General features: G+C 36.2%; 1 protein-coding gene across 1 annotated transcript; it reads left to right on the top strand.

Moving 5' to 3' along the window:
- Window positions 1-2,243: 2,243 nt before the first annotated feature.
- On the top strand, window positions 2,244-17,270 carry LOC125675983 (solute carrier organic anion transporter family member 2B1-like). Its single transcript, XM_056158381.1, has 11 exons — window positions 2,244-2,303; window positions 3,186-3,868; window positions 4,396-4,482; window positions 5,183-5,386; window positions 6,665-6,829; window positions 7,608-7,794; window positions 12,057-12,207; window positions 12,395-12,549; window positions 14,268-14,332; window positions 14,690-14,984; window positions 15,127-17,270. The coding sequence occupies exons 2-11, from the start codon at window positions 3,496-3,498 to the stop codon at window positions 15,152-15,154; spliced, it is 1,710 nt and encodes a 569-aa protein (XP_056014356.1). The 5' UTR covers window positions 2,244-2,303; window positions 3,186-3,495; the 3' UTR covers window positions 15,155-17,270.
- The last annotated feature ends 994 nt before the right edge of the window (window positions 17,271-18,264 follow it).

Raw genomic sequence — 18,264 nt, forward strand, 5'->3', positions numbered from 1 at the left:
GATTATGTAGGTAAATATGTATTCAACAAAGGATAAACAGATGTCTTGTACTTATTGGGTTGTACTCTAGATAATGCAAGAGTACATGTCCCAATACCTGTTGGGTTGTATTCTAATGAAGACACATAAGTAACCCAAGAATAATTGGACAGGTGTCCATTACCTGTTGGGTTGTATTCAGATAAAAGGATGTAGGTATCCAAGAGGAGTTCGAGATATGTCCAATACTTGTTGGGTTGTAATCTTACGAAGAAATTAAAGTAACCCAAGAAGAAATGGAAAAATGTCCAATACCTGTTGGGTTGTATTATAAAGGGATTTAAGTAACTCGAGAAAAATTGGGCAAGTGTCCATTACCTGTTGGGTTGTATTCTGATGAAATATCCAATAAGAGTTAGACAAAGGTTTACAGGCTTGTCTAAATGTACCTGCAAGCAATTAAAGAACCCCAAATTTGGTATCAATGAAGAATTATAAAATTTCCCAATAAAGTATGGACTTTAGCATCTATATCCAGTTAGATTTAAACAGTTACTACCCAAAAAATGCTCTCTCGTAGGTACACTTTTTTCATACCTAATTAGCAGTATCCAAGAGGACTTGGACTTGATGTACCCAGTATCTAACCTAATGTATGTCTGTCCGTCTGTCCGTCCGTCTGTCCTTCTGTAAACTTTTAACATTTTTGACTTCTTCTCAAAAACCACTGGGCCAATTTCAACCAAAGTTGGCACAAAGCATCCTTAGGTAAAGGGAATTTTAATTTTTTAAAATAAATAGCCAGGCCACCTTCCAAGGGGAGGTAATGAAGAAAAGGTAAAAATAGAGTAGAGTCATTAAAAAATCTTCTCAAGAACCACTGAGCCAGAAAAGCTGAGATTTGTAGATAAGCTTTATTAGGTAGTGCAGATTCCAAATTGTTAAAATCATGGCCCCCGGGGGTTGGATGGGGCCACAATAGGGGATCAAAGTTTTACATACAAATATATAGGAACAATCTTTAAAAATCTTCTTCTCAAGAACCACTGAGCCAGAAAAGCTGAGATTTATATGAAAGCTTCCTGATATAGTGGAAATTTAGATTTGTTAAAATCATGGTTCCTGGGGGTCGGATGGGGCCACAATAGGGGATCAAAATTTGAGATACAAATATTTGGGAAAATCTTTAAAAATCATCTTCTCAAGAACCACTGAGCCAGAAAAGCTGATATTTACATGAAAGCTGTCTGATATAATGCAGATTCAAGTTTGTTAAAATCATGACCCCCTGGGGTCGGATAGGTCACAAGGGGGATCAAACTTTTACATACAATTATATAGGAAAAATCTTCCTCTCAAGAACCACTGAGTCAGAAAAGCTGAGATTTATATGACAGCTTCCTGATATAATTGAGATTCAAGTTTGTTAAAGTCATGGCCCCCGGGGGTAGGATGGGGCCACAAGGGGATCAAAGTTTTACATACAAATATATAGGAAAAATCTTTAAAACTCTTCTTCTCAAGAACCACTGAGCCAGAAAAGCTGAGATTTATATGAAAGCTTTCTGATATAGTGCAGATTCTGGTATGTTAAAATCCTGTCTCTCGGGGGTCGGATGGAGCCACAATAGGGGATCAAAGTTTTACATACAAATATATAGGGACAATCTTTAAACATCTTCTTCTTAAGAACCATTGAGCCAGAAAAGCTGATATTTACATTACAGCTTCCTGATATAGTGCAGATTCAAGTTTGTTAAAACGATGGCCCTCGGGGGTAGGATGGGGCCACAAGGAGTATCAAAGTTTTACATACAAATATATAGGAAAACATCTTTAAAAATATTCTTCTCAAAAACCATTGGGCCAAAGAAGTTCACATTTACATGAAAGCTTTCTGACATAGTGTAGATTCAAGTTTGCAAAAACCATGGCCTCCAGGGGTAGGTTTGGGGCCATAATAGGGACTACGGTTTTACATGCAAATATATATGGAAAGTCTTCTGATATGGACCAAGGTGACTCAGGTGAGCGATGTGGCCCATGGGCTTCTTGTTTCCCTTCTTTTTCTAAAATCCTTGGGCGAACTGCGCTGTCATGCTTTACTATTTTACCTTTGCATTGAAAATCTGAATACAATTTCAAGAAAAAAGCGACAAAACGTATTGTTCCTCATGCATTGACTGTAACCCATGCCCTAAGAGCTAGATATGTAAAGGTCTTCTTATTCATAGTCATACCAATACACGCCTTATGGACCGTCACATAGTGTAACCAGCAACGAAACTTTCCCGACACATGTGGAGCAGTCAACTATACTAGTGGTAAGTAAATTTAGATGACTTATATCTGATGTGGATTATGTATATGAAGAAAAAAAAAATGGAAAGCAGTCTTTATCAAGGAAAAGTGTTTCCAACATTTTATTTTTAGAAAAAGCGTTTTGATGCATGATTGTCAATTTATTTGAATTAATTAATTACTTATTTTCTTCTCTAAAATCAGAGAAGGTGTTTATCTTCCAGAAATTATCATGCCATTATTTCTACTTTTCTAATTTCATTCCCAAGTACAGCTGTTGTATTGCATGTATCCGCCTTATAATAAATAAGACTTGTCCCCAATTTTCGGTTTAGTTTTTGGCGAAAGAAAAGATTGGTGACTTGCCAAGTCTAAGGCTGCAATAGTTGATCATGAAATGATTTCCAAGGACCACCCCACTTTAGCTGTACATACGGGTTCTAATGATTTGATAAAACATTAAATTTGAATTATGCAGGTGAAAATAAAGAAAAGTGATTAATTTCATAACACCTTTAAGCATTACAAAATAGAGAGTTGGGCAAAAACGGACCCTTAAATATACCAGAGGTGAAAAAATGTGTATTTGAAAAGAGGGATAGTAAAAATGGAGCATAAGCTACAGTTAAAGGGGGGGGGGGTCCTTTGTGACCAAAAGAAGTTTTGGTAATTATATTGCCACATTTTTTATCACGTCATAATTGCATAAAATTGTGTCGATGAAAAATATCTTTTGAAAAAGTGCTTAAACTTATTTTGGGTAAAGTGTGCACATTTCCCGTGAAAGCGATCCTTCTTGAAGACGACACGTAACGAAAAGCTAAGAGGATTTATTGTTTGTAAAAATACCCGAGGCTGTGCATGTATGTTTGTACATGTAATTTATTTTCTTTTTCAACACACAGTAAAAGAATGAAAAGCAACGAATTTCATCTTGAAGTTAGGGATGAAAACACAGAATGTGGCATTGGGAGATTTCGACCGAAATTTCTACAGCATTTTGCGAACATCAATGCCTTTGTTGGGGTATACAGTGCCGTAAGCATGGTATCGCAGATTCTGTCCGTCTATGTTAATACACAGGTACCCAATCTGGAGCGACAATTCGGATTAAGCAGTGCCCAAAGCGGCCTTGTAATGGGCTTTAATGACATAGGGTTTTTCGCGGTTGTCTAATTCATTTCGGCAGCTGCCCGGTACGTTCACATTCCCCGGATGTTATTTGTTTGCATATTGTCGTATGGATTCTCCGGGTTAATCTGCAGTATCCCCCACTTCGTCGCAGTTTCCAGAGGTCTGTTGCCTGTTCTCAACTTAGACTCATCCATCAATAATGTAAGTAAAGACAACAGCAATACTACACTTCTTTGTAAGCCCAAGTTGAATTTGACTGACAATGTTTGTGAATCTGATACGGACGACTCCGCGAATGTCTTGGCAGCGCCGAGTTATTCCATTAAAGCTCTTGCACTGTCGTTGATCGGGATCGGGATGACGCTACAAGGCATTGGGAAAGCTCCAAGAGGTCCGTTTTACCTGGTGTACATCGATGACAACGTTGAGCGAAGGAAGACTGGATTCTACACAAGTATTTGTTTTTTTTCCCTTTTTGCGTTGTTTAATTGATATCGCATGGAAGATGAAATTAAGAAAAATAAGCATGTAAATTAGGAAATGTATAGAATCTAATAACCCACGGAATTATTTCGTGGGTATCCGGGTGTGAATAGGTCGCTGGTACCACTCGCTTTTCGTAAGTGGGGACTAGAGTAGTCCCTTTAGTGAGACTGCAAAAACCAAAGCTTTGTGCCACAGCAGCTGCGACAAAATATACCCCTCCCTGTTCAAAGGCCGTAAGAGCCGAGCAGAGGGCATAAATGTTGGAGCTCTTTCACCAGTAATGGTGACGTCCCCATGTAAGTGATAAATTCTCAAGAGGAATGTTAAACAATATCGATGATTTTTTATTATCCATTTGTCATACATTATTTTCGATAGAAATTGAGCCTGACATAAAGTACTTTACCAAACGTTGTAAAAACTACCGGGTTCCTCAACGTATACACTGTCTCAGATTTCCTAATGTACTGATGTCTTTGTTTCATTAATTATTAGGTATTGCAATTGCGACATCTGTTTTCGGTCCGGCATTAGCATTTGGAGTCGGGGGATATTTCAGCAAGATTTATGTGACTCTAGAAGGTAATTTGTTTCAAAACAGCATATCTCTGAAATCTAAGAACATTTCTACGCAGCAAAGTGATTAACAGCATCCGTCCCTGTCTCTGTTCTGCCATGTAAGCAGTTAAGGATATCACTACAAAAAAATGCTTACCCTTTGCAACTTGAATAATGTTGACCATCTTCAACAATATTGCATTTATTTTTGTATTGTTCATGAGTTCCCAGTAGTTCCGCATATGCCCGATATCGTGTGTATCTGTGTTCAAATTAAAACTCAGGTGCGTGAATATATTACCATAACTTAAAAACAATTTTCCTACAACATAAATGTACTGCTGACTTAAATACTACTGAACAGTAAAATATAGCTCATACTATTCACACTGTTTTGCGTTTTTCGTGGAAAACAGTGTGAAATGCAAATACTTTCATTTAGAAATCTAGACCATAAATTTTACAGATCAGTTTAACTTTTCATTACAGCTTCAAAGTGAATATAATGAACAGTGATCAATCACATGTGTGTAATTCAATTTTTGGTTTTTCGCATCTTCATCGATTAATTTACGTCATGACGTAACAGTAAATATTATTCATTATGCAGACATTTAGAAGTGTGATACGAAAATATATGGGGCTCTTGATAAAAAACATATAGGCCAAGAAGTAAGCATTGGGAATCTGATATTGTGCAAATGTCTGATTCTGTGTTTTACAGATGTTGATATGAACCCACGAGACCCGCGCTGGATCGGAGCGTGGTGGCTGGGCTTTGTAGTATTTGGAGTTATTTCCATCTTCCTGGCATCACCTCTCGCTCTCTTTCCTAGACAGATGAAAATATCCGCGAAGGCCATCGCTAAGGGCAAAGTACAAGAAAGGACATTGGTAGAAAAATGCTCATTGTCGGAAAAAATAAAATGTAAACAAGGTGTCACTGAAGACATCAGTTATTCATTTGATATTATTTCGTGGTTTCTCTCTATAAGATTAATATGTATTTCATATGTCATACCACGCAGTTATTGTAAAATATGTTGGTGTTGCAGAAGCATTTTTGAGAACCCTGGTTTGCACGTCAAAAACAAAGACTGTTTGAATGGAGTAGCGCAGCAGAATATTTTTGTTTTTCTTCCCTCCAAAATGGATTATTAGTATTATTATTAGTATTATTATTATTTATTATTATTATTATTTTATTTCTTTATAAAGCGCAAAATTACTTCATTGAATATAGTAAATGCTAAATAGAAGTTAGAATTGCAAAAATTGAATTTTTTATCGCGAAACTTCGCGGGAAGCACCACTATAACTTTGTATTGCTATAAAACATGACAAAAATATGTACAGTATTAACAATCCAGGGATCCGGTTTAGAATAAGTCCTCGGTACCCCTTTTGCATGTCGTAAGAGCCGATTAAATTGGGTTGTACTTCGGATTAGACCTATAAAAAGACGAGGCCCCATGTCACACAAGGTGTGGCAAGATGAAGATTCATCTTAGTCTAAAGGTCATAAGCGCCGAGAACAGAGCTAAGATTTACAGCCTCTCAACGACTATGATGACATCTCCATATGAGTGAAATATTCTAAACACTTTTGAACAATATACAAGCAACCAAATCAACAGCCTACTTGTGAAATCATCGGTTTGCATTTAGTGATATTAAGTATTCGCTTAGAATAAGAAATTTACACTATTCTGACCCTCATGGTGATTTTTCGCAAACGACTTAGTATTGCTTCCATGGGCATTGAACAGGATACGATCATGAGAAAGTGAAGATATTTAACGAAGAGTGATCAATCTGATCAAACTCTTTTACGGAATACCGAATAAAGAGTAAGGCAAACATGGACCCCTGGACAAACCTGATAACAAGTGGGATCAGACGGATCAGGTGTGTAGGAAGAGTAAGCGTCCGCTGCCGACAGGACGGACCTATATCTCTATCGAGTAAACGGAGTAATCCGCAGTCAAGATTGGTGTGATAGAGTTCTCTAGGTTTTTTCTTCGCTTTTTTTCCCGTGTTTATTTTTTCTTTTCTTTCCTTAACATTGTTTTATTCAATGAATTACATACATTTTTCATTTATTCATATTTTTTTTTTCAGCTTGCTTTTGTTCATTTATTGTTGGTCATTCAAGAACACCCATCAAGTTCTGTCTGTATTATACATGTATATACTCTGAATTCAGTGAGTCTGACATCGTATAGCAGAATAGTGCGGAATCCGATTTATATACTGATTTGTGCCGGCCAAGTCTTTAACATTATGTCATCTGGAGGATGGTCTGGCTTCTCATCAAAATTCCTGATGACGCATTTCAACATCCCTCTATCTCTGGCGAACTACATATTGGGTAAACAAGTCATTTCATGCATAAAAGTACATGAACAAAAAGCTCTTTTAGATCTGAAAATGGCAATAGCAACAGAATAATGAATACATCAACTGGAAAATAAAGCGATACGAAAGATAGAGATATATCTCGTGTAACGTTCTTCGCGCTATGATATAGGGTTATTGAACTTATATTGGTGAATATTGGCACGAGTTAGCTGTTGAAAGGCAAAATGCACGAGCTTGCAAGTGCATTTTGACAGCCAAAGAGTGTCAATATTCACCCATATAAGTTGAATAACCCTTTTATTATATAGCTAAAGTATTTAGTTGTTAAATTATATCCCTTTCCACTCAAAATACTCCATCATCAATATTGGCATCTAAGGTGAAAGTATACAATATCAGCATGTATTTCATAACTGTTCAATATTAAACCCGTCATTGTTTTGTTTACTTCGTTACGGTAAGGTCAATATTGAACGTTCATACTCGGAATGTTTTGGGCGCACACAATTTACGCAATGCAAAGTTAGCGTTCAATAAATTCTCAGGATATTGAACGCTAACATTCTCTAAATTTTACGCAGATTTGATAATAAACTATTTATTTGCTATATGATAAATATGATTTACACTACTTTAATTGCGATGAAGTTTATTAACTGAGTCAGTATATGTCAAATATCGATAAGAATAGAAAGATTAAGATAACGAAAACTGACCAATCTCATAATTCTAATAAAGAGCGCAAACCACTGCTGAATACATTTTTTCTCTTATTTTTTTTATTCCAGCTTGTGCTAATATAGGAGCAATTGCTACTGGATCTTTTTTGGGAGGACTCCTCACAAGGAAAATAGCAATGACTCCAAGAAATACTTATAGGATGATAACTTCCTTCTACGTCATCAGCATGACTTTCCTTGGTCTCGCAATGTTAATGAGTTGTCCTCAACCGACAATTGTTGGTCCGAAACTGGAGTGAGTACTGTGTTCTAGAAACCCATTTCTAATCACAATTATATTCTGACACCGTCTTACGTTAATCAGTGACAAATTCAGTTGATAAATGAAAGGTGAAGATAACGAACAGTGAGCAATCTCAACTCCTACAAGCAATACAAAATAGATAGTTGGACAAACACGGACCCCTGGACACACCAGAGGTGGGATCAGGTGACTAGGAGGAGTAAGTATCCCCTATCGACCGGTCACACCCACCGTGAGCCCTATATCCTGATCAGGTAAACAGAGTTATCCCCAGTCAAAATCAGTGTGCCAAGAACGGCTTAACAATCGGTATGAAACACGTCAGACAGCATTTAACCCAATGATAGTTGTATTGACGAACTAGATCGTGATAATGACCATAGAATTTGCGAAATGCTGACTTCAATCGAGACTGTTGAAACCCCTGAAACCTCTATAAATATTATATTTACATTACAAATCGAATTTCCCTCTATGAATCAACCAATTGAAACATGCGGCACAATCTGTTCATATTGACCTTGAAAGGATCGTGAACTATTTTAAAGCACGTGACTGAAAGAACATAATTATTTGAAAAAATACAACATGTGTTACAAAGATCTCGCAAAGTCACACCTCGGATTAACATTGTAAATGTACGTGGATTACCATCCCAATCTTGTGGTTTCCTAGCTCCAAAATACCGGGCACCATACAATGTTGATAAAAGGCAGGGTAAGACAAAGTATGATGTCATGTCAATATTTTGGTGTACGTCACAATACGACTGCGACATAAGTGGATCTTAGTAGTTCGTTTTATGTTACAAAATATGTCCTGACTTATACAAGCAATGTAAACAAATGGTGGTTTAGTAAATGAATATAGATATAAGAAATGAGCATCACTTTTGAGCTGTTCATGGTCAATATGAACGAATTTGAGGCAAATTCTGTGTGAACTGCGCTAGCGCGATTCACAGAGAATTTGCCTAAGATCCAAATCCGTTAATACTGACCATGAACAACTCAAAAGTGATGTTCATTTCTTAGGTATATATTGTCTCTCTTGATTCGCCTAATTTCTGCTATTGAAGTGAAAACCATTGCCATGTTCTACATGATTGATTGATTGATTGATGTTTTCCGCCACACTCAACAATTTTTCAGTTATCTGGTGGCGCCCAGTTTTTATTGGTGGAAGAGAGAACCCAGATACAATGTACCTGGGAAGAAGCCACCGACCTTCCGAAAGTAAACTGGGAAACTTTCTCACTTACCGGCGCGAGCGAGAATCGAACCCGCGCCGACAGAGGTGAGAGCGCCATAGTCTAACCACTCGGCCACGGAGGCCCCTCCGATTGATTGAATATTGTTGAACGTCTCTCTTAAGAATGTAACACTCACATGGAGACGTCACCATTATCGGCCTATGCCCGGCGATTACGGTATTTGAGCAGGGAAGGATCTTTATCATTGCACACCTACTGTGACACAGGATCTCGGATTTGTGATCTCATCCGAAGGACCGTCCCATTTAATCGCCTTTTATGACAAGCAAGGGGTACTGAAACATATTAATCCAGACCCCCATGGGATTAGTCATTCAAAATTTATTTTTAAACACCACTCTGACTCTACGCACAAGTAATCTGAACTGGATGTCAAAAACATGCTGGAAATCTTCGTTGAAAATATCTTCACATTCTTTTTGGAATTCCCATGGACACGAATTGTGCCTCCTTTTAGCTGATCTGTTTTTATATTCTTACGAGGCAGAATTTATTCAAAAGCGTCCACATGAGAAGAAAAAAATATGTGGCTTTCAAACTCGATATTTAGATATATTGACGATGTTTCTCTATCAAGAATAATCATTTTGATCCATATGTAATACAACTTATCACTGGGTCAAATGCTGTCTAACGTGTTTTATACCGATTGTTAGGCCGTTCATGGTACACTGATTTTGACTATGGATAACTCCGTTTAACTTATCAAGATATTGGGCTCACGGCGTGTGTGACCGGTCGACAGGGAATACTTACTTTTCCTAGGTAGTTGATCCCACCTCTGGTATATCCAGGGGTCCGTGTTTGCCCAACTATCTACTTTGTATTTTTTATAGGAGTAATTAGATTGATCACTGTTCTTTATATTCACCTTTCAAATGTCTATTCGATATATCCCTGTTAATTTGAATTAAAAGACACCACACAATCTTCCATATCTTCTCCGTACTTAGATTGATTCATTTTATATTATCTAACTTCCAGCTCAAGAATTTTTCATTCATATTGAGACGTTACCATTGCCGGCGAAGGGCTAACAAATGTTGGCCAATGCTCGGCGGTTATGGCCTTTGAGCAGGAATGCATCTTTATCGTACCAAACCTGCTATGACATGACGCCTCGGTTTTAGCAGTCTTATCCGAAGTACCGCCCCATATAGTCGTTTCTTACGATGATCAAGGGATACTGAGGACCTATCATTTTCCGGATCTCCACAGTATTATATATTTTATTGAACATGGATGCTAACGGCAATCTAACAACTCAACTTTATGACAAACGGGATTATTTCAGCTAAAACGAAAATTTGTTCTACGCAAGAGCTGCTAACTTTTTAAAACTATTTTGAGTGTTTACATTAATTATTGAAATGCGCATCTTGTGCATCAAAATTGGTACCGTATGAATTTTACATTATGACCCCTGGGTCGAGGCCTCTGCTGGTAGACTGTTAGTCCCCGAGGATATCTACAGCCCAGTAGCTAAGTACTTCGTTACTAGCTTGAGAATACGGATGCATATTTAATTGCTGTTATGAAATTTAGAAATTCATTTCAAAATTAAGGATTATCTCCCTCACGCATAGCTCTTATCCTTGGACGAATTTGACTCCGCTTTTCTTTTTTTTTTTTTTTTTTGGCACACTGTTTTTCCTTATAATAGCTCTTCATTGTTATTTCGGATTTCAAACATTTCGGTTGAGCATCACTGAAGAGACATTAATTGTCGAAATGCGCATCTGGTGCATCAAAATTGGTACCCTATAAGTTTTACATGGGAACATTTTGCATCAAAACAATATGATAAATATGTCCTTTCGTATGACGTCATTAAATGGCTATCATAAATAGATCACGAATAGAACATTTCTGAATAGAAAACAAAAAAGTAGCACTCTGCCCTAATGATTTAAACATTGATCTAACTTGCGATAATGGTGGCAAAACATCATTTAGATTTAAAGGTGTATTTTTCACTTATCAAAACGAGTTTGTAATTGATTCCAACAAGATAGTGTAATCATAATGTGTATATCACTGGAAAATGTGGCCATTCAATACCGAAGTTCCGAGTTTCCCAAGAGTTATTTCCCTTTGTCAAACTCTTCCGTAAATTATGACGTAAAATATGATGACAGTGGGTACATTTGCTAATTACTATCGTTGCATTATTTCTTAAAAGATGATATCCAGAGTTTCTGAGACCATCCTATCTCAGGGGAAAGCCAACTTTAATGAGTTTATGAGTATTGGATAACAAAATGGCTCAAACAAATACTGTTAATTGACATCTTTCTTTGATAAAGGCGTCACTCATGTAGAAGAGGAAACGAATAATGATTTAATAGCCAATTTGATGATCTTATTCAAACAGATTATGCTTGATATGGCCAGAATATACATACCAGTGATTGATATAAACAAAAGTTACGCTTTTATTACATTAATCGTACGTAATCGTTATGCACAATGCCAGTCTACGATATAATGTATACATTATGTACCCACCATACATCATAAAATGCGAAAGAGTTCGACAAAGGGAACTAATATTTGTGTAACTCGGAACTTGCGTATTAAGTTAACATTTCTATTATGAGTCATTATTGCAATAAAGAATCGAACTAGATCAAGCAAAGTCATATTAGTTCATTTACAAGATACAAAATCGTTTGATTCTCCCATTTCATAAAAAATATCATTTCATAAGGAAGAACATTAAAGCATGCATCTATAATTGCTTCGAAAAATGTTCCAATATTTTATTCTTCTTACTATTTGGCAATCGCAGCTAATTATTGCTTTGTTTTGTTTTGGTATGCTAATATAAATGTAGTATTATCATAACTTTTGTATCCATACACCTTTATTAGAAACCGAGCCTAGCACTGCTTTTATTTTTGTTTCGGTATTGCTGAAACGCTATAGAAAAACCAATAACCTTACAATAATTACAACTGTCTCTTATCTCATATAACAGTGTCCCTGGCTACGTAGATGTAACGTCACAGAATTGTTCACTTGATTGCTCTTGTCGAGATGACGATTTTTACCCTATTTGCGGTTCCAATAAGGTTAATTACCATTCCCCGTGTTTTGCCGGGTGCCAGGAATTACTGAGAAATGGTCGTGTAAGTATAAATTCAGACTTGTGTTTTGTGCCAGAAGTGTTTATTGATGTCAGTAGAATAGAAATCAACATCATTATGAAAATCTACGTCAAAGTTCAAACCATTTTCTGATGTAAAAAGTGCTTTTAACGGCTGATAGTGGAAACGTGTCACAGAGGAAATAAGACCAGGGTAATTGTTTCTACAGATGTTCACTAACTGTTCCTGCATACCTAATGGTCGGGCGGAGGCTGGGTTGTGCGAAGACGTCTGTCCTAACCTCACACCATGGGTCATTTTCATCTTTCTGTCAAGCATAACGGCGGCAATGAAAATCGCACCTACCCTCATTGCCATCATAAGGTAATCCAATTGGATGGAAATTTGTTAGATATCTCAATCTCATCAGATTTGAAACATCTATATTGTTTCCTAATTCTCTTCTGTTGATTGTCTGTCTTTGTCGTACAATTAAACACCTCATGTCCTATGGGGACAATATCCCCTTGGACCATCGCTTAGGTAATAATGCAAAGTACACTAGGATATGGAAATATCTTTGAATATCACTCTTGTCAAAACCATGATGGGGATTTTGCAAAAATGCAGCAATTATTAAGTTCAATAAGTTTTAAAGACATAAACTAGTGAATTTACGCCATGACCTCTGCAATCAGTTTTGAGATATGAACTGAACTTTCATGCAAGTATATTTGTTTTCATATATGATTATATTTATATTTCAACTCTCAACTGATTCAATATGCAAGAGCTTCTTCTGCGTATGAACAATTTTTAAATTGGGACAGACTATTCACAAAACAGTTTATGTTATAGGAGTTTTAACAGTCTCGCTTAAAGTCAGCATTTCGTAACTTATATGGTCGTTATAACGATCCAGTTTGTCATTTCAACCTATCATTGGGTCAAGTGTGGTCTAACCTGTGTCATACCAATTTGTAGACTGTTTGTACACACTTATTGTGGCAACGGATTGATTTGTTTACCTGATCTAGATATAGGGCTCAAGGCGGGTGTGATCGGTTGACATGGAATGCTTACTCCTCCTATGCACCTTATTACATCTCTGGTATCCCAGAGGTCGATCCGTGTTTGTCCAACTCTTACGCTTGCATTCCCTATAGGAGTTATAAGATTGATCACTGTTCGTTATGTTTGCGTTTTCAAGTCATAGAAGCTTTAAATGTACATGTAAATGACCACCATTTTACCTATCAAAACTATATTAAAAAAATACTCGTGAGAGCCGCATTATATTAAGGTATTCAATGAGAGACGAAGATAACGAACAGCGACCAATCTCATAAGTATTGTAAGCAATACAAAACACATTTGTGTACACACGGACCCCTGGATATACCAGAGGTGGGATCATGTGCTTAGGAGGAGTAAGGATCCCCTGTTGACCGGTCACATCCGCCGTATAACGAAAGGATAAAGAACAGTTTTGAATGATTTAAGTCAAAAGAAATGTTTATTGTTAAATAATGGTAAAAGTGAAGTGGATCAAATTCACATGACTGGTAAATGATAAGAAGTTTACCTTTTCTGACCTTGAGATTTTTGTAAAGAGTTATCCACCCTTCGTAAAAATAAGAAAAATATAACTATCCAAACCCTTGTCGGGTAACTGATTAATTTCATTTTAGATTTTCATAAAGAGAAAGTGTATGTAACAGAGAAATGTATAAAAATATATTGTTTTAGAATATTTTTATAAAACATGTTCTCCACATAGACTTCAATGTAAAATTCTAGGTGAAATAAAGCAAGCAGTAAACAAAATGTTCAACATTCCTACGGGGGATTATTTCTATTTGATGAATCAAAATGATGTCATGAATATAACAACCCCATCATCCATTTACTAGATATGAAATATGGTCGTTATACATTGAATACATTAAGAGAAAGGTGAGTTTGTGTTCCGTGGATCAATTGTTGTTTTGTAGGATTTTAAGATGAGTTTTGCAATGCCGTGGTTCTTTTAAGATTAACATTTCGATGTTCAAAAATATTTCTAATTAGCATTTACATTTATGTTACTGATATTGGGACAGGTCTGTTGAGGACAGAGACAAAGCATCGGCGCTAGGACTGAGTAGCTGTCTATCAGCCGGACTTGGTAAATTCTACTATAAACGGATATTATTCACTTCACTCAAATAATGTTTTTCATATTTACAACATTTCCGGCAAATAAGACATCACCAATTTCAATTTTACATTCCTGTATTCTCTCTCTCTCTTTCTCCCTCTGTCTTCTTTTTCATCACATATTCCATTGTCCATTGCACGACCGCCTTGTTTACAAAAGCAAACTCCTTTCATCTGTGTTTTAAAAATCATTACCTGGCCTACAACTTCACAACTTACTTCATGTTTGGCATTTTTGACTACATTATATAACGTCAATGGGATGAGCTTTCAATAAAGATATCAAAATAAACACATTCCTTTAATCTTGCATGTTATGTCACAGGCTGGGCTTTGTCGCCAATATTGTTTGGCAAAATGCTGGATAGTACCTGTTATTTATGGCAGTTTCCTTGTTCATCATCCGGGGCGTGTGAATTGTATGACCTCCGGCTGTTCCGCCTGTCAATCCATGGTCTTTCTCTTGCCATTAGATGTCTATCATTGCTTTGTTTATCATGTTTGATGATAATAACAAGAAATTGGGAGGACTGGGCATTTTCCAATAAAAATCAAGTCTTAAAGAAGGAATCGGACATGAAATATACGAAAGTTCCATCTGAAGATATCAAAACTCCTAGGTATGTATCTTGAGTATTTTCTTTTGGGTTCCTGCAACTATTTGTAAATACTAGTACGTCTTCGTCTTTAAATGTCATACTGAAATACCATCAAATTATGATTTTAACGTCTTGCGTTTTTTGGTTTCTTTTTCTTTTTCAGCGAACAACAGAATACAGTTGACGATTGACTTTGTAGAAGACCGGATAATAAATGAGAACTTTACTTACGGAATTTCGCGCCTAAGTTTCTGAGAATACAGGATGTTATATAGTTATGAAATGGTCCAAACGTGTTATATATTCAATACCGACACTTTTCCGGTTGACAAAACTATTTTGATTCAAATTTTGAAAGCGTTTAAAAAGGACTACATTTTGTATTAGAAGGCTTATTTAATCAAAAAGATCTAAAGATGCACGATTTACAGTTTCTGTTTTATCCAATACATATGTATATCATCAATATTTATGCATGTAAATATATATTTCAATTTTTTAGTTTATGATACAAGTAGTAGAGATTTTGAACAAATTAAAATGTTGACAATGAAATGGATACGATAACATACTGTTGCGCAATAACAAGCACACCCCAGTTTTTCTTTCTAATGTCATAATTCTCCTTCTATGTGGAAATTTAAAGATTAACAAAATTATAAAACTCATGCGTAAACCTCATGGATACTATATTTCCTTATCTAGAACAGTGGAAACATTCTCCACCTGATGTGCCTGTCCTCTTAACCTACATCAGCCAACTTTATTTATGGGGTGATTTTATGCACGTCCAACATTTAGAAATACTAGTAATAGCTCATGTCCCCTAATCACCTTCATCGAAAGGTGTTTTTTTTTCACGTTAACGCATATTTTTTTTCCGCGGATGAGGAAACTTCATAAAAATAAGAAAGCGCCATTATATCCACTCGTATTGATAAAACACGTGTTAATTCAGACAAATAATGTAGTGTAAATAAACCGAATATTCCAGTAGCCAAGGGCTATGAGTACCCGGCATCCGATAGCTGTGTTTACAGAGTGAAATGTGAAGATAACGAACAGTGATCAATCTCATAACTCCTACAAGAGTATGTAGAAATATCGCAACAAGTTACGTTTGACAGAATACGGTAAATTAAATAAAAGATACATTGCACATTTAATAATTATTACATATTTATGTCATCAAAATACATTTTACATGTGTATACCATATTGCGACATTCTGTGCGTGTACGTATGCTTGTAGGAATCAAATTTTGGCTATGTCAAGAAAGAGCTAATGTATGACCCTATTTAATATGAAAAAAAAATGATCGACTACATACATATACATACGTACATATACATTATTTTCGTATGTAACTTTAAAGATGGGGGTCCTGTGTTGCGGTTGGCATTGTCATGTTAAAGAACCCTCACTGATATTACTCTGAGCGCTCAGACGTAGGTCAAAATTATTTGGTACTTCATCTACAATCTGTTAGTGATAAATTCCCGACGGAGCGTAAAGCAAACATACATGAATGATAGCGATGAATTAAGTCCTAATTAGGAAAAAGACAAAGTGTGAAAATATTTCTTGTTTACGCAGTCTTGTCTATAACGCAACTCATCATTTTCCACAAAAATATGAGTTAATTATGACATCATCAGCTTCAGGAAATAGTTTTATTAATCATAAAAGTAATAAAAACATTTATCAACTAGTACAATCTAATTAAATCAGATCCGAAGATACGCTCACAATCGCAGAGTATACGGCTCGGAAGATTTTAACTGTCTACGAGTGTTGAATAGAGAAATCATACCGAGGAGACACGATTCGCCGTCCAATAAAAAACTTTTCAGAGTCTTACACAGCGAATTCTAGTCCAGAGGTGGGATTTTCCAATCCCGTTCGAGTAATTAATGAATGATTATAATATTTTTCTCCACATTTTACTCACTGTTTAGAGCATACATTTTGGAGATTTGGGAAAAATCAAACTTATCAAAATCTTCACTTGAGCTTCAATGCAAAAATATTTAGACAGGCAAAAAGAACCTATCCCAAAATGATTTACATTGTAAGTGTAACCTAAAAAACCAAGATTGTCCCCCAGAAAGCTATATCAAATTGAAATTTAAAGAAAACAGTACAAAATATTTTAATTCACAGTGTATTAAGAAATAAATTTTATCATTCTTTTCTTGATGGCAGTGCCATAGGGTAAAATGGGCTGAAAACGTTTACAACAATGCGCTAGTTTCATTTCTTATCAGTTAGTTATGTTTTGAATAATAAAACAAATAGTTTCTGTCATCAAAGGCTTTCATTGACGTTTATTTTGGAACTGGTGCGTAGGAATACATGTACGTAACAATGAAAACAACACCAAAACTAGATGTGCGTCGAAGTCAGGTAGAGTTACTGAGCAGAATTGGGCACCAACTTAAAGGTGTAATGGTTAAAAGATGAATTAGATATGAAGGAAGAGGAAAAGTGGTGACTCAATGTATGATGAATTGTGTTGGAGGAGACGTTGAACACTGGTTGTGTCGGGGGGGGGGGGGGTGAAATGCAACTCGACATGTGGAACCGTGGCACACGGGAACTCGTTCATTGATGTTTACACAATAGAGGGAGGGTGGGAGGGTGAGCAACATTACCGAGTGCTGTACTCAGCTGGGGAAGACGCATTCCAGAGAAAAGTTATCCCGAGTTCTTAGTGCAGGTGAACTCCCGGATCAATTTCTTTTCAAATTAAGAAACCATGGACACGAACTGTTCATCCAATCACCATCGTTGTTAAGTCATCACTTTAAAAGTTTTCAATTAAATGATATGTAAATCTTCGAAATATATTGCTCACATTCAATATCGTCGTAGCAGTGTAAGACAAAGAAACACCCAATAGTTGTCTGGGTAAAGTCAATATCAAACTGGTGATAATGTGACAAAACAAAACCACAGTGTAATGATCCGGGAAATCCGATATCATTTATAAAATCAACAGCATTGACGTAAGATTAACGTACTTATCTTTGACAGTGGTGGTTTATATTGAGATGCCATAAATAATATACAGGCGGGAAAAAGAAACTGCGCATTATAAAATTTAGCATAATTTTTCTATATTTATTGTTTATATTGATAACATCTGAACAATCGATAAAGGGGATATTTTTTTAACAATAACGGATAGTACCTGACTCAGATGCACGAACTTTTTCATGGTTAGTGAACATATGTTGTTTATTGAAGTGTTCGTACGCACGAGTTTTACTGGCCAATACTGTTTTTGAAGTAAGAAGT

Source organism: Ostrea edulis, chromosome 3, assembly GCF_947568905.1.
Source record: "Ostrea edulis chromosome 3, xbOstEdul1.1, whole genome shotgun sequence".
NCBI lineage: Eukaryota > Metazoa > Mollusca > Bivalvia > Ostreida > Ostreidae > Ostrea > Ostrea edulis.